Genomic DNA, 22,969 nt, shown 5'->3' on the forward strand with positions numbered 1-22,969 from the left:
ATTAATTTGAATTTCAATAAAAATACCGCAAGCCTTTTTGACAACCCAATATTATCTCTGACAATTATGACAGTCCCATCCATGGCGTTGTTATTTGGATGATTGAAGCAATATGTCTTATAGTTTTTGAACTTAACGAAAGTTTAATTTGTAAAATGAGTTTCCGATGTAAGAAAAATATTAACTTTTTCAAGATGTATCTAATTCGTTTCTATGTTTAAGTAAGCCATTTACATTGTAAGTCATAATTTCTATGAGTTACATGTTTGTACCCTATTTTCCTTTAGCTGTAACACTAGTTCGGTAAGGCGTTGGTGAGTAGACCTGTTTTTCTCTTCCAGCTTATTCAGCACCAGAAAAGAGGTAATATCACTAACATTAGGACTTTTTTTGGTGTTCAGGCTTATATTGTCGAATTTTGTTAGAGTTTTTAACTATATTGGCAAATGACGGTTTATCGGAATGCTTGTTTGTGGTATCACCTTCATTCAATGGAGCTGTAGCTACGCTTGCACTAAAGCGTTTGGGCTGATAAGGCCTTATATTTTTTTGGCGTAAAACGTCTTTAAAATAGCGCCGAAACATACGGGTACCAGGTTTAAAAAGTGGACCGTAATGAAAAGGTCTATATCATCGTACCTTAATAATTAATAACTATAAGTCTTAGAAACCAAAGTGTGGTGTGAATATTTCGCTTATATAGTCAGCTCGCTGTTATAAGATTGAGTTCGTGTCGGGGTCGAGCGGGGCGGCGGGAGAGGCATACTGTGTTAACTGTGCGACACCGGCGCTTTCGATTGTTTCTATTCAGTGTAACTCGTTTATTTTAACCGATTGATTTATACAAAAATAAGTGTAATTTGGACAGTAATTGTATTTAAAATAACCAGAAAGTAAATAATAATAATATATAAAAATTTTGGTATGTCGCCTTCAGCTCGTGCAAGAGCCAGCCAGAAATATAAATTACGGCTATCGTTACAAAGAGGGGGCTATGGGCCACGCATAGATACCCCAATGTCTGGCGCCGAGCGAGCGAGACGGTTTCGGGAACGTCGCAAAGCTGCTGCCGCTGACCTCGCGAGTACCTCTACCACTGGAATACCTATACTTATGGACATAACGAATGAACAGACGATCGATATATCTATTGGATCTGACACAGAACTGAGAGATGTCAATATCAGTAGAAGTGAAGCAATGCAAAATCATTGACGTTCAGCGGACAAACGCTTCAAAACGGTATTTGACCTGCCATACAAATTGAACGATCGGAATCAAGTTCTTGTATGGAAAAATTTTACATTTGACAAGATATATTCACGAAATTTGGTATGGATTACTACTTAAGGTAATAACATAATCTCCAAAAAAATTGTTCAGGTCGGATTACAATAGCAAATAGCTGCCATACAAACTGATCGATCGGAAGCAAGTTCTTGTCACATTTGATAAGATATATTCACGAAATTTGGTATAGATTATTTATTGAAATACTTAAAAAAGCGTCAATCTTGTTTTCATTTCAATCTTTTATTTAAAAGCGATTCGCTAACATAGAGCACAGCCCCACACGATTTTTTTTGGTCGTGTTTATAATTTTTTTTTACACTTTAAATCCTCTATAGTTGCAGGGTTATTGCAGTTACAGCATTTGGTGGAAGTTCAGCTGCTTTGGTGCAGCTTAAAGTTGTATGGTTTTAAGTACATTTTACACACCTTGGGAGCTGCCAGCATTATTTTTTTAGTGTGGCCAAACGTCATACAGAATTTGCACTGCGGTACAAGATTCCATTACTTGAATTAAGATGTCTTTGACTTCTTAAAATTTTTTGATGTTTTTCGTAGATTCGAAACAAATGATAAGCATATTTAAGGGTTTTTTGTTTTGAAGTTTGTTTATAAATTCCGTAACTTTAAAGATTTGTTTTTGAAAACTGGTTACTATGCTTTCGGGATTACAAAAATGATGAAGGCCTCTTATCATAACGCGTATATCTCGCGATTGCTTGTCTTCGTAAAAGAACACGAATATTTCGATTCATTTAATTTTTTTGTGAGGATTAAGTATTTTACACAAGCTTTTGCCAATGACTTAAGAGTGAGTATTAAGTTTTTACTTCTGCATTTATCAAGGAACACATTAAGGGTTGGTTGAAGTTTTTTCATACCATACGAGTAATCGGAGGATGGAGTCATGTGTAGAAGTTCACGCAAGTGAGGAAAGTTCTCTGATCGCCATTCACTTGGGAGTGGCCAGAAACGATTCTTTTACATATGGCTCAAGCAGCTCACGACTTCCGGTCTTTGACCAAGTAACCTCTAGCTAGCCTAAAAACATCCGTATGAAGGTGAGCTAAAGTGAGAAGGCAAAACATCCCCTCAACAGGGCTGTGCGGTGGGTTTGGGACCCGCCAGGAGATGGACGGGCCAAGGATTGAGCGGGTAGGTTCTTGTGGCATTTACTACAGTGGCCATATAAAGGAGCGCAAATTTGGTGTGGGATTCGTGATGGGAGAGAGACTCCGTTGCCGAGTACTATCATTCCCTCCGGTGGATGAGCGTCTAGCCACAATCCACACCAAAGGAAGATTTTTCAACATATCGCTGATTTGCGCACATGACCCCACAAAAGAGAAGGACGATGTGACCAAGGCTGCCTTTTATAAGCACTTGGAGCACACCTATAAAAGTTGTCCCCGGTCTCGATGTCAAAAGACCTCAAGCTTGGGACCTTTAACGCCACGGTGGGCAAAGAAGATATCTTTGCTGCAACAGTCAGTAAATTCAGCTTCCTCGAGGAAACATATAGTGCAAGATTCCACCACAAGAAATTACATCAAGCTACCCGGCTGTCTACGGATCGAAAAGCCACTAACCAGATCAATCATGTTGTGATAGACGGAAAACACGTTTCCGTTGTTCTAGACGTGCCTACGCTTCGAGTTCCTAACATCGACTCGAACCACTATCTTGATGCACTCAAGATTTGCACCCGCTTCTGTGTAGCAGAAAAAACACACTTCTCCAGCCTGCTGAATGGCAGTAAATGCATAACGCCAGGAGAAGCTGAACCCGCTTCCCCAATCGGTGACGATGATGTTCCATTTCCCGACCATGAAAAAGTTCGAATAGTAATTCCCCGCATGAAAAACAACAAAGCGCCGGCCGAGCTATTCAAACTTTGTAAAATATGGTCGAACGAAAGCAAGCCATACGATTGGAATTTAAGTGTGCTCTGCCCAATCCACAAAAAGGGAGACCCTACAATCTGCGCCAACTGCCGTGGGGTAAGCCTTCCCAACATCGCATATAAGGTTCTATCGAGCGTATTGTATGAAAGATTAAGGCCACCATTAACTGATTGGACCTTATCAGTGTGACTTTAGACCTCGAAAATCAACAACTGCCCAGATATTCACCATGCGCCAAATTTTGGAAAAGACCCGTGAAAGGCGAATCGACACACACCACCTCTTCGTCGATTTCAAGGCTGCTTTCGACAGCACGAAAAGGGGCTGCCTTTATGCAGCGATGTCTGAATTTGATATCCCCGCAAAACTAATACGGCTGTGTGAGCTGACGTTGAGCAACAACAAATCCTCCGCTAGGATTGGAAAGGACCTCTCCGAGCTGTTCGATACCAAACGATGTTTCAGACAAGGTGACTTTCTATTGTGCGACATCTTCAACCTACTTCTGGAGAAAATAATTCGAGCTGCAGAACTAAACCGAGAAGTTACAATCTTCTATAAGAGTGTACATTTGCTGGCGTATGCTGATGATATTGACACCATTGGCCTTAACAACCATTAGTTCTGCTTTCTCCAGAATTGATAAGGCAGCGAAGCAAATGGGTCTGGCAGTGAACGACGGTAAAACGAAATAAGTCCTGTCATCAAAAAAAAAGTCGTCGCGCTCGGAACTAGGCACCCACGTCACTGTTGACAGTCATAACTTTGAAGTCGTAAATGATTTCGTCTATCTTAGAACCAGCATCAACACGAACAAAAACGTCAGCTTCGAAATCCAATGCAGGATATCTTTTGCCAAATGCTACTTTACTACTAATTTAGACTGAGGAGGCAATTGAGAAGTAAAGTCCTCTCTCGACGTACAGAAACCAAACTTAATACGTCACTCATAATTCCCGTCCTGCTTTGTGGTACAGAGGCTTGGACGATGACAACAACTGATGAGTCGACGTTGCGATTTTTCGAGAGAAAAGTTCTGCGAAAGATTCATGGTCCTTTGCGAGTTGGTGCGGCGAGTATCGTATTCGATGAAACGAAGAGATATACGACGACATTGACAAAGTTCAGCGAATTGAAAGACAGCGGCTATAATGGCTAGGTCATCTCGCCCGAATGGACGGAAACACTCCAGCTCTTAAAGTATACGACGCAGTACCCCCCCGTAGGTAGAGGAAGACCTCCCTCCTCTTGGAATCTCCAATTGGCTCCACCTTGCGAAAAGAAGAATTGACTGGCGCGCTGTTGTTAACTCGGCTATGTCCACGTAAGCGGTTTCTACGCGGATTCTGAAAAACTGGAGTGATTCGTTAGCTGTGTTGGGTGAGCTGGACAGCTTAAAGTTGTTCTTTGGGCAATTAGATTGAAATACCTTTTATAGGTGATTTGCAAAACAATTAGCCTTTTCCTCGTCGCTTCGAGGCCAATTTCCAGCCAAGTGTCGTATAGGCATGTTGGAGTCATTTGATGGCTTCATGGACTTTTGGGATTTCCAAAGACAATTTCGTTTGCTTGAATTTGGACACAGCTTCTTAACACACATTTCAGTGCTGAATTCTTCCTCGCGTTTAAGCGCGTGTATAGCGGATTTCAATTGAAAAGGGATGGATTTATCTGCCATTTTCGTCTTGCACGCCTTTTTTCATTTACAAGCCTTTCTATTTCACTATTAGTAATTTTTCTGAAACCAAGTGGCTTATAGCTTTTGTTTGGTGTTGCTAAGATAGCTACATTAGTTATTACATCATTGAGTTCTCTTATGCTTTCGTCAATATCTCTTCCTGTACAGTAGAGGCCCGTTAATCCGGATCAATTAAAACCGACCCCTATCCGGAATATAAGGGAATCCGGATTACCAAAGACGTAAGTATCAGAACTATGTATTAAGAAAAAATATTTATAAATTTCTGTTTGTTTATTATAACAAATAATACACATGTTCCAAAAAAAAACTTAAAACAATCCATTGAAAATAAATGTTAGAAATTTGTATGGATTAAGCGGTGTAATATAAATTCTAAATTTAATTGAAAAAATCGGTTAATTTTGTTTGGCGAAGGCTTTTTTGTTTAGCCTCCATTGCTTGCTGCCGTAGCATTCCAAGAATACAGAAACTGTCCGATTCAACGTTATTTTCCTCAGACCATTATATATAGGTGCTGAAGCTTTTAATAGCGTCTTCATGTTTAGCTTTTGGTCGTCACTATGGAGGGGCAAATGGTCGTTATCTCCAATAAGCCATTCACTTATTTCAGATTGTGGCAGTTGGTGATTGTTATTATCCATTCTCTGCAACAAAGCTCCTATTTCTGTTAGCTCTTGTGCATCTTCACGTGCATATTAACTATATCGTTATTCCCTGTACAGGGAAGAATTTTTTGCCAATATTTTGCTACTGTATCAGAGGACAGGTTCTCCCAAGAATTGGTCCATTGGTTGGATAAGAGCTGTGCAGGTAGGTGGAAGAAATACGGTTATAATTTTACCATCATCGCTCGTAAACTGCTCAACCGATGCGTGACAAGAAGCATTATCAACTTGTAAAATAGCTTTTCCATCTAGGTTGTTGTCCGCTTGAAAATCCTTTACTTGTTTGACAAACGACTCGTGAAACCATTTTACGAAAATTTTTGAAGTCATCCAGGCATTTTTTGTCGAGTAATTTTCAACTGGAAGATCGCTACAGTTCTTAAAAGCTCCGGGATTTTCCGTTTTTCCAATGACCACCATTTTAAGTTTATGTTTGCACAAGCAAGAAATGTTACTCTCTCTTTTGAGGTTTTTCTCCCTGGAGCTCTTCTTTCTACAGCAGACTCCCATGTTTGATTAGGAAGTAATTTCCAGAATAATGCCGATTCACATAAGTATGAAACAAAGCGCACGCATAAGTGGCGAAATAAAGTGTAAAAGCGAATGTAGTGAATAATAAACATGTGATCCGGATTAGAGAATACGGATAGAGAATGTCGGTTCGGATTACAAGGGACATAATAGAAATTTTTAATTTTTTACCCCTGTCCGGATTACAGTGAAATCTGGATTAGGCCGTGTCCGGATTAGCGGGCCTGTATTTATTTTGTACTCAACGATAATGTGGCTACTAACGTATCTATATATATAAAAGAAAGTGATGTTAGTTACTACGCTTATAACTGGAGAACGCCTGGACCGATTTCGGTGATTACCACCAATTCGGACAGGGCTCCGCCCAAACAAGGAGAATAATTAAGAAAATTCTGGAAAATTTTCCGAAAAAAAAATTATGAAGAAAATAAATTTTCAAAGAGCAACCCACGCAAGATGCAATGACATATGTGACTTGAGCTTAGTAACATAAATATCGGCATTTTCTTAAGCTTTTATCGGCTTTCGTTAGTTACTGTAATTCAATTTGATTTAATACATTAATTTGAAACGATATATTAGACGTGTTTTATTGGTAATTTTATGTTCACGGCTATTGTGAAAATTGCAAGCGAAAAGTGATTTCATAGAATTGAGTTCAGTTTGATGAAATGCTCATTGTAAATGGTTATGGTCTTTGTTATTGCGTGCTCATCGATAATCAATCCAAACGTTAATTTCGGGTTGTTCAATTAATTTTTAGGTGGAATACTTTGAAAATCAATTCGAGTTCGCTGTTCATTTCATTCTGATTGATCATATTGGTGTGGAATTCTATTTTCAAACGGTAAGTAGCCAAGAAAGATGTTTATTTTGTGAGGTTATGACATTTGAGTGCGTGCGCTCCGAGGTCCTAACATAGACTCGGACCACTATATTGTTGCAGCCAAAATTCGCACCCGCCTCTGTGCAGCAAAAAACGCACGCCAACAAACACAAGGAAGGTTCGACGTCGAGAAGCTGCAATCACAACAGACAGCCGAACGTTTTTCTACTCGGCTTGCACTCCTGCTCTCTGAGAGCACTCATCAACAATTCGGTATAAGGGAACTGTGGGACGGCATTTCAAACTCCTTACGTACAGCTGCAACGGAAACCATTGGTTTTCGGAAAGTGCAAAAGAACAGCTGGTACGACGAGGAGTGCCGTGTCGCAGCGGAGAGAAAACAGGCTGCCTACCTCGCAACGTTACGATCGACCACAACACGTGCGGGATGGGATAGATACCGAGAGTTGAAGAGAGAAGCGAGACGCATTTGCAGACAGAAGAAGAAAGAGGCCGAAATGCGTGAGTACGAACAGCTCGATAAGCTGGCCGACAGGGGTAATGCTCGAAAATTCTACGAAAAGATGCGCCGGCTAACAGAAGGTTTCAAGACCGGAGCATACTCTTGTAGAACCCCCCAAGGTGATCTAATTACCGATGCCCAGAGCATACTTAAATTATGGAGGGAACACTTCTCCAGCCTGCTGAATGGCAGTGAAAGCACAACACCGGGAGAAGGCGAACCCGATTCCCCAATCGATGACGATGGAGCAGACGTTCCATTACCCGACCATGAAGAAGTTCGAATAGCAATCACCCGCCTGAAGAACAACAAAGCGGCAGGGGCCGATGGATTGCCGGCCGAGCTATTCAAACACGGCGGCGAAGAACTGATAAGGAGCATGCATCAGCTTCTTTGTAAAATATGGTCGGACGAAAGCATGCCCAACGATTGGAATTTAAGTGTGCTATGCCCAATCCATAAAAAAGGAGACCCCACAATCTGCGCCAACTACCGTGGGATTAGCCTCCTCAACATCGCATATAAGGTTCTATCGAGCGTATTGTGTGAAAGATTAAAGCCCACCGTCAACGAACTGATTGGACCTTATCAGTGTGGCTTTAGACCTGGCAGATCAACAACCGACCAGATATTCACCATGCGCCAAATCTTGGAAAAGACCCGTGAAAGGAGAATCGACACACACCACCTCTTCGTCGATTTCAAAGCTGCTTTCGACAGCACGAAAAGGAGCTGCCTTTATGCCGCGATGTCTGAATTTGGTATCCCCGCAAAACTGATACGGCTGTGTAAACTGACGTTGAGCGGCACCAAAAGCTCCGTCAGGATCGGGAAGAACCTCTCCGAGCCGTTCGATACCAAACGAGGTTTCAGACAAGGCGACTCCCTATCGTGCGACTTTTTCAATCTGCTGCTGGAGAAAATAGTTCGAGCTGCAGAACTTAATCGAGCAGGTACAATCTTCTATAAGAGTGTACAGCTGCTGGCGTATGCCGATGATATTGATATCATCGGCCTCAACACCCGCGCCGTTAGTTCTGCTTTCTCCAGGCTGGACAAGGAAGTAAAACGAATCTCCTGTCATCAAACAAACAGTCGTCGCACTCGCGACTTGGCACTCACGTCACTGTTGACAGTCATAACTTTGAAGTTGTAGATAATTTCGTCTATCTTGGAACCAGCGTAAACACCACCAACAATGTCAGCCTAGAAATCCAACGCAGGATAACTCTTGCCAACAGGTGCTACTTCGGACTGAGTAGGCAATTGAGAAGCAAAGTCCTCTCTCGACAGACAAAAACCAAACTCTATAAGTCTCTCATAATTCCCGTCCTGCTATATGGTGCAGAGGCTTGGACGATGTCAACAGCGGATGAGTCGACGTTGCGAGTTTTCGAGAGAAAAGTTCTGCGAAAGATTTATGGTCCTTTGCGCGTTGGCCACGGCGAATATCGCATTCGATGCAACGATGAGTTGTACGAGATATACGACGACATTGACATAGTTCAGCGAATTAAAAGACAGCGGCTACGCTGGCTAGGTCATGTTGTCCGGATGGATGAAAACACTCCAGCTCTGAAAGTATTCGATGCAGTACCCGCCGGGGGAAGCAGAGGAAGAGGAAGACCTCCACTCCGGTGGAAGGACCAAGTGGAGAAGGACCTGGCTTCGCTTGGAATATCCAATTGGCGCCACGTAGCGAAAAAAAGAAACGACTGGCGCGCGGTTGTTAACTCGGCTATAATCGCGTAAGCGGTGCCTACGCCAATTAAGAAGAAGAAGACATTTGAGCACATGTTTTGTGTGTTCATTTCACAGTGTAATTCAGAATGCCACGAGCCAAAAGATCTAATCTTTCGCATCGAACGCGAAATGCAAATAGAGTTCGGAATATTGCCTATCAATTGACGACGGATGAACAAGAAATCGCACGAGAACAGCGCCGTGTTAGTATGGCCCGACTTCGTGCATCACAAACACAAGAAGAAAGACAGGTGGAAAATGAAACGGCTCAGTTAACAATGAGAAATCGTCGGGCAAATGAAACAACTCAACAACGTAATCTAATTCAACGCATAAGAAGTGCTTCAAGTGTTGATTTGGATCGATTACAGCTCGCATCCTTCCGTTAAAATTCCACCAATGGAGGTTGTGTGCAACCATTGCGGTGCATTGAAGTTCGCTGGAGAAAAACCTGGACTATGCTGTGTCAGTGGCAAGGTTAAATTACCACCATTGCCCTTGCCAACAGAGCCATTGCGTTCTTTGCTTACTGGTGAAACACCAGAATCACGTCATTTTCTATCGAAATACGACTTCATTTGGAGCAGATATTATTCATGAACGCGGGTTCAATCCGACATTCAAGGTAATAAATTAACCGATCATTTTCTTTTGATGCACAAAAAATATTAAATTTAATTTCGTAATTGACTCTACAGATCCAAGGCCAAATTCACCATCGAATTGGATCATTGCTACCACTTGTAGACGCACAACATAAATTCCTTCAAATTTACTTCATGGGCAATGTGGAACATCAACTTGATCAGCGCCAAACAATCAATACGGAAATGAGAAGAGGAATTCTTCGCGATTTGCAGCAGCTGCTTCATGAACATCATGCATTGGTTCGGTTATTCAAAACTGCGTTGGATTGCATGCCAAATGATGACTATAAAGTCGTGATCAGAGCGGATAAACGACCTGCTGGAACGCACGAACGCCAATTTAACGCTCCAACAATAGATGAGGTTGCAGTTGTGATTGTTGGCGAAAACCGGGAATCACGCGATATTGTGCTCACACATCGGGACTCTGGGCAATTGCAACGAATATCCGAAACTCATCGTTCATACGATGCATTGCAATACCCACTGATGTTTTGGCAAGAAGATGATGGATATTATATCAACATCAATATTATAAATCCATCGACCGGTAAGAATAGATATAATAATTTTCATTTTAATATGACACTAATGTCACTGATATCATTTTAGGTGAGGAAACTACCAGGAAGGTCAGCGGAATGAATTTTTACGCGTATCGTTTGATGATTCGCCAAAATGTTGACAACTATTTGCTTCGATTTCGCCGATTGTTTCAGCAATTTTGCGTCGATATGTATGCCAAAATAGAAGCGGAGCGCCTCTTTTTTATCACTTTAAATCAAACCAAACTACGTACGGAGCAGTACATTCATTTAAACGATGCAATTAGCACCGAAGGAAATGCGTCTGATTTTGGCCGGTTGACTATTTCACCGGCGACGTTCGTTGGCAGTCCACGTCTTATGCATGAATATATGCAAGATGCAATGACATATGTACGTCATTACGGCCGTCCAGACCTATTCACCACCTTCACGTGCAATCCTAAGTGTATAGAAATTGTTCAACTGCTGTTTCCTGGCCAAACATCAAGTGATCGGCACGATATCACCGCATGTGTATTCAGGCAAAAAATCCGGTCGCTCATGCACTATATTGTTAGGCATCGTGTCTTTGGGGATACTCGATGTTGGATGTATTCCATTGAATGGCAAAAAAGAGGCTTACTACATACGCATATTCTCATTTGGTTAGTCGAAAGAATACAGCCAGACCAAATTGATGACATCATATTTGCCGAGATTCCTGATCCCGAAACCGATCCAGACCTGCATGATGTCGTAATTACAAACATGATTCATGGACCGTGTGGCGCCATTAACCCACAATCACCGTTCATGGTCGACGGCAAGTGTTCCAAGCGTTATCCACGAAATTTGACTGCTGATACCATCACTGGCAGAGATGGTTATCCACTGTATCGACGTCGATCTTCTGATGATGGCGGTAGAACAATTACAGTCAAAGTGAAAGGAAATGATTTCGTGGTCGACAACTCTTGGGTTATTCCGTATTCGCCACTTCTTTCCAAAACATTCAGGGCGCATTGTAACGTGGAGTATTGCAATTCAGTGAAGTCCATCAAGAACATCTGCAAATATGTCACGAAGGGCAGTGACATGGTGGCTTTTGGCCTTCAAGCTCCTGACCCCAATGATGAAATCACGCGCTATCAAATTGGTCGATACGTATGCTGCAATGAGGCGATTTGGCGTATATTCTCATTTCCCATTCATGAACGCTATCCGAGTGTTACACATTTGGCAGTGCATCTGGAGAACGGTCAACGAGTTTATTTCACCCCAGCAAATGCCGCTCAACGTGCTCAAAACCCACCAGCGACAACATTGACCAGTTTCTTCTCGATTTGCCAAACTGATCCGTTTGCACGTGCGTTACTTTACTCAGAGATGCCGCGTTCTACACTTGGAATACTTCATCGAAGAAATTTCAACGTCGAAAGCAAGGTAATGTAGTTCCTGGTCATCCGGATGTGCGTTCTACTGAAGCTCTTGGCCGTATTTATACAGTTCATCCGAAAAATGATGAATACTTTTACTTACGACTATTGCTGGTGAATGTTCGTGGCCCGACATCATTTGAATCACTTCGAACTGTCAATGGTGTAGTGCTGCCAACATTTCGTGTTGCATGTCAGGAGCTCAATTTGCTGGAAAACGATACGCATTGGGACACGACAAACGCTGAAGCAACTGTTTCCGCATCTTCAAATCAGATACGCACATTATTTGCGATCATTATTTCCACATGTTTTCCATCGAATCCACGTGAATTGTGGGAGAAGTACAAGGATGATATGTCAGCAGACATTTTGCATCGAGTTCGTGTCCATTCAGAGAATCCCCATCTTGATATGAATGAAGAGATGCACAACCAGGCTTTGGTTTTGATAGAAGACATGTGTCACCTCATGTGCGGCAGTTTGTTAGCCAGGTTAGGAATGACGTCGCCTGATCGTGGAGTAAACGACGCTTTCGAACGAGAATTGCAGCGTGAACGTGAATACGACACAAATGCATTAAGCCAATTGGTTCGAACGAATGTACCATTATTGAATCCTCAACAAAAAGAAGTGTACGATACATTGATGATGGAAATGTCAGCATGATTTTCTTTGATGCGCCTGGTGGGACTGGGAAGACATTCCTCATATCATTGATTTTGGCTGCAGTTCGTGCAAGATCAGAAATTGTTGTAGCAGTTGCTTCTTCTGGAACAGCGGCAACGATGTTGGAAGGTTGCGGAACCGCTCATTCTGCATTAAAATTGCCATTAAACCAGCAAGCGGTTGAAGAGCCGACATGAAACATAGCGAAACATTCAGCAATGGCCAAAGTTTTGGTAGCAAGCAAAATCATTATCTGGGACGAATGCACAATGTCGCATAAACGCGCGTTAGAAGCTCTGAATCGCACTATGAAAGATCTGCGTAATGACGCAAGACATTTTGGGGGTGCATTGATTTTACTCTCAGGCGATTTCCGGCAAACACTACCAGTAATACCACGATCGACCGCTGCCGATGAGATCAATGCTTGCCTCAAATCATCACCATTGTGGCGTTATGTGTGGAAACTTCAGCTGACGGCAAAACTTGCGAGTTGCAGTGCTAAACGATCCATCTGCCGAACTGTTCTCCAATCAACTGCTAACTATCGGTAATGGTCCTGTTCCTGTCGACGCATCGAATGGATTCATTTCGTTCCCGCCAAATATTTGCAACTTCGTCTCAACGAAAGAGGAGCTCATCAACAAAGTGTTTCCGAACATCATTGCTAACCACAAAAACTACGATTGGTTGAGTGAAAGAGTAATTTTAGCAAAGAACAAGGATGTAGATTACTTAAACTTCAAAATTCAAAATCAAATCGTTGGGACACTGCATTCCTTCAAATCTATCGACTGTGTAACAAACGAAGACGAAGAAACCAACTACCCAACCGAGTTCTTGAATTCATTGGATGTGCCTGGCTTGCCACCGCACAATTTACAATTGAAGGTTGGTTCAGTCGTCATCATGTTTCGCAATCTCAACCAACCAAAATTATGCAACGGAACGCGTTTAGCGGTCACAAAACTCATGGCCAATGTGATTCACGCGAGACTACAAAAAAGGAAAATTCAAAGGTGAGGAATTTCTCATTCCGAGAATTCCAATGATCCCAACCGATATGCCATTCGAGTTTAAGCGAATCCAATTTCCAATTCGTCTCGCATTCGCCATGACAATTAATAAATCACATAGCCAATCACTGAGTGTTTTTGGCCTGAATCTGGAAAATGCATGTTTTTCACACGGACAACTGTATGTCGCATGTTCCCGTGTCGGAAAACCATCTGCTTTGATCGTTTTCGAACCTGACAACAAAACGAAAAATATCGTTTATCACAGAGTGCATCAATGAAATTACCTAAAAATATTTTATATGGAAAAACTTTCTTTTCATTTCAAACTACATAATTTCACGCAGGACAACGGCTGCAGGGTCAGCTAGTTTTTTTATATTTTAGCCAATTCGTTTTATAAGATGTTAGACTCACTTTTGGTTCAGCGAATATGGGTTGTTCATATATCTTTTTTGATACTGGAGAGTAATCAGAAGATAGGTCAGTACATGTATCAACTGTTATGTGCGATATATCTACATTCTTGATTACAGCAAAATCAATTAAATCCGGTCTTTTGTTACCATCACTAGACCAATGTGTCGCCTTACCAGGAAATGTTTTATCAAGGTTATTTATAATGGGTCAAAAAAGTCTTGCGGTATTTTTATTGAATTTTTTTTTTATTGAAATTGAAATGAATTATTGACGACTCATGCCCAGCTCTTGACCGATGCTACGGCTGCTACTATGCCGTTCTCTTTCGACCAATTCAGCGATTTTATCGCAATTTTCGACGACAGGCCTTCCGGAATGTGGCGCATCTTCGACCACTTCTACACCAGAACGAAAACGTTGAAACCATCGTTGTGCGGTGGAAATGGAAACTATATCGGGTCCATAAACTGCACAAATTTTATTGGCGGCTTGAGATGCATTTTTGCCTTTATCGTAGTAGTACTGTAAAACATGCCGTATTTTCTATGTATTTTGCTCCATGTTTGAGACACTATAACTTAACGAACGGCTTAAAAGAAACGACAATCAATCAAACACGTGTTAGCGCGTGAAATGAGCTTTTCAAAAAGGTATAGCATGACCCGATGTGACGAATAAAACTAAAACTACGCGCTTTCCAGTAACCAGTAATAGTACGATACAGTTGTCGTCCTTTCGGATTATTTAGTCGTGAGCCCCAGTATGTGTGTTTTGCATTGTTATTTCCACTTGCTAGAAATCTATGACCAAAAAAGTCTTTAAATTGGATGGTTGTAATTTTAAAACGAAGTAGGCAGTATACTGCCGTCAGGTTTAAGTCCCCGTAGCGATTTTTTTATAGATATTGGTGTAGCTTGTAACTGCGCTGTAGCATTAGATTTTAATGCGTGGTGATTTAATCGTTTTTTAACCAACATTGTTATTCCACCATTTGCCTTTCCATCTGAGTGGTTTGTAACATTGAGTCTAAAACCCGGTGTAGAGAATTTTTTTATATTCGTAAGATGAGGTGCTAAATTTGCAAACAGTAGAACAAGCCACTTCAACGCTTCTTCAATAAAAACACTCACTTTCAAATGTACAATCATTTAATATAATGTTTATTAAATTCTTATAAAAAATATTAATATAAAATTTGTATTAACTGATACTAATTAATGTACGACGAAGGTATGTAGATGCACGGAGCGAGGTGGATAAAAGTTGCACCTCGGACCGCTGAGTTGACAAAGGAGGTATTTACGAGGCGCTGCGTAGGATGGAATGTGTGTTTTGAAGTGTATGAGACGAATCGATGTCTAATGGATTGCAGCGAATCGGCGCGGGCGGAACTCTTTCGATCGGAACCCAAAATAATGCTGACGCGGCGCAGTATCAGATCGAATTGTATAAACGAAAGTTGCTATGCCAATAGGGTGAACGATAGTGTCTGCTTTCTCCTTGTCCAGCCTTTTTGATGAGTGAGTGTATAGGTATGGTGAGTTGTGTTGGTGTCATCAGCTGTGGTGAATGAAGCTGTCGCATTAGGATGCGCCAGTTTTATCATGTAGAGGGGGTGGATGCTTAACTCATTTAAACATCCTGGGCCCCCTAGGCGAATATTTTGCCTAGTTTTCCACGAATATGTGGTTGTCTGACAGCAGAAGTATTTGATGATGCAGTTGTAATATACTCTCATTTATTCGGGTGTGCAGAAAACGGATTTTGATTTAAACATGACACAGGTATTTTGTATGCATTTTAATTTGCGTGCAGGTATTTAAGAGAAGCAACTTTTTTTTATTTAATATTTTGTTTATTTGATTTGTTTTTTTTTTGGTGAGTCATTATTACGGTTTACAAGTGTATGGGTTTTTTTTTTGCTTTTATTCATTTCATTGGCGGTTATTTAAAATTGCTAATTTCATCGGTATGGAACACCGCTTGTTTATTATTTGCCTTTTCTATGTTATCGGCTTATAAAGGTTAGTAACTCCACGCCTGGTTCAGATGTGGCCAGAATGGGTACTCCTTAGCCCAAGACTTAGGACTATGAAATTAGAGGAATCTTGCGAGAGAGTAGCTGGTAATTGCGAACGGCTTCATTTAGAATTATAATTTTTTAAGTGAGGTGTTCAAGTTGTACAACAGATTCCCATTCACTAACCTTATGTGGAGCGCTTACGTAAGGACGATAAGCTTTTGTTAGTTTTGAAATTTCCTTAATTGTGAATTAAGGCATTTTTTGAAGTAAAACTTCTTTAGGCGCGCTTGGCTTGGGGAGTAAACTGGTGAAAAGTGTGATTCGCCTAAGTGTGATTCGCCTTAGTGTGATTCGCCTAAGTGTAATCAGGCGAGGTGAACGCAGAGAACGTGTAATATAGACAGAGAACGTTTAATATAGAGAAGGTTCACGGCGCGGAGATCGTAAAAATATTTTTGGCTAACTCGGTCGAGATGGTCCAGTTTCACCACAGACAAATTATAAGCGTGTTTCACCACGAATATAGCAGAATTGAGCATTTTCACTGTTAAATGAGAAAAATAATGCGAATTCCAATGTAAAGTAATGTATGCGTACAGATTCGCTTATTTACTATGCTCAAACGACTCTGCTTATAATTTATAGATCGGTCACATGTGCTCATATATAATTATGTGTGCATGTAAACAAATATGCTAGACCATAGGGATAATGTTTGTAAATTTGTCTAGATGCAGTACATATGTATGTACACTCAATGCTTCAAGCGAAATCTCCGTTGAGACGGACAACCAATGGCGAAGCTCGCGTTTTTTGCTTCCATGTCAACGAGTCAATCTGTCGACACAGCATTGTGTTGTTGGTAGAAAATCCTAGCTGTGCCGAAACAATAAGCGAACGATTGTCTATTGTTACCGCTTCCCTTGCCGCGCTAACAGCTTCGCCAATAAACTTGCGTAAATATATATGAATATATATAAATGAGCTTGCATACATATCGACGCAGATTTTTGTAAGCCGCGTAAAATACAGTCAATCCCGGTTATGTGGCACAATCAAAGATACAGATTTTTGTGGTTTGTCAAAAATAAAAATATAATATGGTACATAAGCGACTGCGGATACTTAACCGAGTCGTACATACTTAAAACAATAGTTTGAATGTATTTCAAAAAACAAACCGTGAGATGCAACAAGATATAGGCAGTTAAGAGGGATGACTTTCATTTAAGCGGAGTACTACTTAACCGGGATTGACTGTACACATGAATAAGAGGAATATTGAACATTTTCACATGTACATATTAAAAGACCAAGCGGTCGCGCATATTCACGTACATACATATGTAATTATGTGTGCATGTAGACAAATTTGCAAGAACCAGAGAACTTAAAAGTATAGAAAGAGAACATAAAATTTGTTAACATTGTATGTAAGGTCGGAATTCGCCTCGCAATTTTAACATTGTTTACAATTCTCTCACATATTCTAACCGAGAATATGAAGAGACAGAAATAACTATATGTATTTACGGCATATGATGACAAGGCATATATGGCCGATGAAGAGAATATGAAGAGACTCCCAACGAAGAATTTCGTTTTGCTTGTTTACATTTTGTTTCATTTTGACACCGAAAATGTGTACAAAATACATTATGTCTCTGTCTCACATACGCAAGAATATGAAGAGACATAAATATATGTATGCATGAATATGAATATGAAGACATAAACACATGCATGCATGCTCCTTATGCAAGTTCATACATATGAATACATATTTACGCACGTTGGATGGCGAAGCTGTTACAGCGGCAAGGGAAGCGGTAACAATCGGCGATCGTTTGTTAGTTTCTTTCGCGTCTCGTCGCGTCAATGCTTTGACAGATTGATGTGCTGAACACATAGAACGCGACAGACTGCAAGCGCCATCTGAATCTGATATTGAAATACACAAATTCTTAAGGACACAGTTATTTAGACAGCTGCACAACTACATAACTGTGTCCATAAGAACGTGTGTATTTTAATATTTGACAGATGTCGCTTGCAGCCTGCCCCGCTCTATGTGTTCCTCTGATGTACCCAATAATGAAAATAACGAATAAAACAATGCAAAAAAAATAAAAGATCTATGCAAAAATATTAATTTACTAATGAAAACATAAAATAAATTTAAATATTTGTAGGAAATAAATATACGTATATGTGCATACATGTATATATTGCACACACACATTCATATATATACATATCTTCTTCCTCTTTACTGGCGTAGACACCGCTTACGCGATTATAGCCGAGTCAACAACAGCGCGCCAATCGTTTCTTCTTTTCGCTACGTGGCGCCAATTGGGTATTCCAAGCGAGGCCAGGTCCTTCTCCACTTGGTCCTTCCACCGGAGTGGAGCTCTTCCTCTTCCTCTGCTTCCCGCGGCGGGTACTGCGTCGAATACTTTCAGAGCTGGAGTGACACAGCCGTATTAGTTTTGCGGGGATACCAAGTTCAGACATCGCGGCATAAAGGCAGCTCCTTTTCGTGCTGTCGAAAGCAGCTTTGAAATCGACGAAGAGGTGGTGAGTGTCGATTCTCCTTTCACGGGTCTTTTCCAAGATTTGGCGCATGGTGAATATCTGGTCGGTTGTTGATTTACCAGGTCTGAAGCCACACTGATAAGGTCCAATCAGTTTGTTGACGGTGGGCTTTAATCTTTCACACAATACGCTCGATAGAACCTTGTACGCGATGTTGAGGAGGCTTATCCCACGGTAGTTGGCGCAGATTGTGGGGTCTCCTTTTTTATGGATTGGGCATAGCACACTTAAATTCCAATCGTTGGGCATGCTCTCATCCGACCATATTTTGCAAAGAAGCTGATGCATGCTCCTTATCAGTTCTTCGCCGCCGTGTTTGAATAGCTCGGCCGGCAATCCGTCTGCCCCTGCCGCTTTGTTGTTCTTCAGGCGGGCAACTGCTATTCGAACTTCGTCATGGTCGGGCAATGGAACGTCTGCTCCATCGTCATCGATTGGGGAATCGGGTTCGCCTTCTCCTGGTGCTATGTGTTCACTGCCATTCAGCAGGCTGGAGAAGTGTTCCCTCCATAATCTAAGTATGCTCTGGGCATCGGTAATTAGATCACCTTGGGGGGTTCTACAAGAGTATGCTCCGGTCTTGAAACCTTCTGTAAGTCGCCGCATTTTTTCGTAGAATTTTCGAGCATTACCCCTGTCGGCCAGCTTATCAAGCTGTTCGTACTCACGCATTTCGGCCTCTTTCTTCTTCTGTCTGCAAATGCGTCTCGCTTCCCTCTTCAACTCTCGGTATCTATCCCATCCCGCACGTGTTGTGGTCGATCGTAACGTTGCGAGGTAGGCAGCCTGTTTTCTCTCCGCTGCGACACGGCACTCCTCATCGTACCAGCTGTTCTTTTGCACTTTCCGAAAACCAATGGTTTCGGTTGCAGCTGTACGTAAGGAGTTTGAAATGCCGTCCCACAGTTCCCTTATACCGAGTTGTTCACGAGTGCTCTCAGAGAGCAGGAGTGCAAGCCGAGTAGAAAATCGTTCGGCTGTCTGTTGTGATTGCAGCTTCTCGACGTCGAACCTTCCTTGTGTTTGTTGGCGTGCGTTTTTTGCTGCACAGAGGCGGGTGCGAATCTTGGCTGCAGCAAGATAGTGGTCCGAGTCGATGTTAGGACCTCGGAGCGCACGCACATCTAAAACACTGGAGACGTGTCTTCCGTCTATCACAACATGATCGATCTGGTTGGTGGTTTTTCGATCCGGAGACAGCCAGGTAGCTTGATGTATCTTCTTATGCTGGAATCTAGTACTACAGATAACCATATTTCGGGCCCCGGCGAAGTCGATCAGCCTCAACCCATTTGGGGATGTTTCCTCGTGGAGGCTGAATTTACCGACCGTAGTGCCAAAGATACCTTCTTTGCCCATCCTGGCGTTGAAGTCGCCAAGCACGATTTTGACATCGTGGCGGGGGCATCTCTCATAAGTGCGCTCCAAGCACTCATAAAAAGCATCTTTGGTCACATCGTCCTTCTCTTCCGTCGGGGCGTGGGCGCAAATCAGCGATATGTTGAAGAACCTCGCTTTGATGCGGATTGTGGCTAGACGTTCATTCTCCGGAGTGAATGATAGTACTCGGCGACGGAGTCTCTCTCCCACCACGAATCCAACACCAAACTTGCGCTCCTTTATATGGCCACTGTAGTAAATGTCACAAGGTCCAAGGTCTCTGTCCTTGTCCCGTCCATCGCATTTCTTGGACGGCGGTGATGTCAGCCTTTATCTTTACGAGGACATCTACCAGCTGGGCAGCGGCACCTTCCCAATTAAGGGACCGGACATTCCAGGTGCATGCCCTCAAATCATAGTCCTTATTTCGTTTGCCATGGTCGTCATCAAAAGGGGGGTCTCTCATCCGAGGCTGTGTTTGCTTTTTCATTGGGGGTGTTTTTTTACGTGGCGGGTCCCAAACCCAGCGCACAACCCTATGCAGGGGATGTTTCGTTTCTGGCCACTCCCAAGTGAATGGCGATCAGAGAACTTTCGTCACTTGCGTGAACTTCTACACATGACTCCATCCTCCATATATACATATAGATAGAGAGAAAGAAGTTTTACTTCAGTCGTGCGGTCATAAGCACACTCTCTTTTTTTTTGTAAATAAAACGTATAAGCTGTATTTATTGAGCTTATATTATTTTGCAGTAAAAGAGATTTAATATGTACTGGTAAATAATTGGCAAAAACATAAAAAATTAATTTTTCGTTATTTAAGGGAGTATACATTTCGTTAGGTTCCAAAGAGTATTTCGTGTTCATTTGGCTTAATATCATTCTTAACTTACAATGTAACTCTTCAATGGCTTCGATATTAACCTTCCTATACTCGCGTGTTGGTCTGTGAGACCGACGAAATACATTTTCGTAATTATTTTTATGCAGATAAAAACTATAAAAACTATAAGTCGGTAAAATAATTAATAAAATCACTTTTAATTATACTGTTTTGTTTCATCACATCCTAAACTTTAAAATAACAGTAATAGTTTATGTGTTTCTTGTTAAACAAAATATGTTGTAGGGGTACAAACTACAGTACACTCGCGGTAACGTGAACTATTAAAAACCGAGCGTGTTTACGTTTGCGAGGTTGTTCACGTTTCCGAAGGTATAATTTTTAAAATTTTTCAAATCAATTAAACATGTGTTTTAACTCAAATTCATTTATTTTTATTTTATTTCAGATTGTAAAAACATGTAATTTATATGTTTAGGTTTTGTTAAGAAAAAAAATACCTATTGAAATTATTGGAAAAAATGGGTCATCTTTTTTTGGATTTTCTTTTTTTTGCAAATTGCTGAACACGGCTTTTTCGCGGAGACGTTTAAGTACGCTGATATATGTTGGACTTATATTTTCATCTTCCGCCCATTCCAAAGCTTTATTAAAAATGTTGATTGCTTCACTAGGCTTTATTCTTGTATGTGGTCTTTCCAGATTACTATCCTCGCTTTCACTTTCATCACTACCTCGTTCGTTTCGGTTGAGTTAGGAAAATCTTCAGTCCATTCATTGATATCAGCAATTGAAAAACTAACCTGCAAATACACAATTTAAATCAAATGAGTTATTGGATGGAAGAAAAGGTTCAAACCTCTGGATTAATTGAATGAAGCAGTTCTATTGCGCGTTCTTGTTGGCAGTTAATTGGTAAACAAATCCTTTCTCTCAAAGTAGCTAATGGAATATCTACATCACAGTCTTTTTCATCTTCTATAGAGCTTAAAATGTTCGTCCAGCATTTTGCTATTGTTTCCTTTTCAAGACGTTGCCAAGCTAAATCTAAATAGCCAATAGCGTCTCTTAACGTCAATTTCTTTAGGGCTTTAATAACATCAGTCCCTGTGGCTACAATTGATGCCAAAAGACTATTTCTGTAGAAAAGTTTTGTAAGTCGTATGGCATTTTGATCCATTGGCTGTATGAGTGGAGTGACATTAAGTGGCATAAACATTGCAGTTATTAACTCGTCATCTGAACTCAATTCATTTTCGGGAGGATAAGATGGGGCATTGTCTATCAATAGCAGAGCTTTATTGGGCAATCCTTGATCTTTTAAAAATTTCCTGACCTCCAATAATAAGAAATACACATGTAAAAGTTTGAAATCACTCAAACTGATTTTTTAACCTGTGGTACAAACGAATGGTGAAACCAATGTTTAAAAATGGCAGCCGTCATCCATGACGACTTGAAGCAATTGTAGTCAACAGGAGAATCAAAATTAAAAAAAAAAAAAAACGAGGAGTTTTTGCCTTTCCAATAACAAGAAGTTTAACTTTATGCACCCCTGTTGCGTTTGTACAAGCCAGAAAAGTGACACGCTGTTTTTCCGTTTTTCTTCCAGGAGCATTTTTTTCTTGTGAGGATACGTATGTTCTGTCAGGTAGCAGCTTCCAAAATAGTCCCAATTCGTCTGCATTATATATTTGATCGTGCGACAGACCTAGCTCTTTAATTTTAGCTTGCAGCTTGTTTTTGAAAGGGTCCACAAGTTCAGGTCTAGAAGATAACTTTTCTCCACTTACTTATTTTAATAAAACGCACACCATAACGCTTCTTAAAGCGTTGCAACCATCCATCACTCGCATTAAAATCGCTTTGAGTTTCTTTAATTTTTGAATGAACTATCAATCCATTAACAGGGTAATTTTTTTGTCGCTGTTTAAGGAACCAACGGTAAAGCGCTTTTTCCATTTTAAAAGTCTTCCGCTTTCCAGGCCCCGAAAATGTACTGTTAATACATTTTAAAATGCTATCTTTTTTTTTGTTGATAGCGCAAATTGTTGATTTTGCAACACTGTACTGGTTTGCTAGGCTGGTTACGCTTGACCCTCCTTTTAATTTTTCTATTACATCAACTTTTTCCTTTAAAGACAAGTATTTTGGTCGTTTTTGCGACATTTTTCACGAGTAACTTTAGATTAGATCATGCAAAGTCAGCAACGCGCACT

At 41.1% G+C, this 22,969-nt stretch overlaps 2 protein-coding genes across 9 annotated transcripts in view; both read right to left on the reverse strand.

Annotated features, from left to right (window-relative positions):
- The window catches only part of LOC105222100 (electroneutral sodium bicarbonate exchanger 1), a 762,556-nt gene that overhangs the window by 39,767 nt on the left and 699,820 nt on the right, over positions 1–22,969 (reverse strand). The window lies entirely within an intron of this gene.
- Positions 21,062–22,131, reverse strand: LOC125775612 (jerky protein homolog-like). The gene is made up of 2 exons (XM_049446263.1): positions 21,610–22,131; positions 21,062–21,553 (listed from the first exon to the last, which is right to left on the reverse strand). Exons 1-2 carry the CDS (start codon positions 21,967–21,969, stop codon positions 21,428–21,430), a joined length of 486 nt encoding a protein of 161 aa, XP_049302220.1. The 5' UTR covers positions 21,970–22,131; the 3' UTR covers positions 21,062–21,427.

This window comes from Bactrocera dorsalis, chromosome 1, assembly GCF_023373825.1.
Source record: "Bactrocera dorsalis isolate Fly_Bdor chromosome 1, ASM2337382v1, whole genome shotgun sequence".
In the NCBI taxonomy this organism is placed as follows: Eukaryota; Metazoa; Arthropoda; class Insecta; order Diptera; family Tephritidae; genus Bactrocera; species Bactrocera dorsalis.

Bases quoted from the DNA above. Each gene is read 5' to 3' on its own strand.
- LOC125775612 (XM_049446263.1), bottom strand. From the start codon at position 21,969: ATGTTTATGCCACTTAATGTCACTCCACTCATACAGCCAATGGATCAA. The intron at 21,554-21,609 runs GTTTGAACCTTT...GTGTATTTGCAG, and splicing joins TTCATTCAATTAATCCAGAG to GTTAGTTTTTCAATTGCTGA.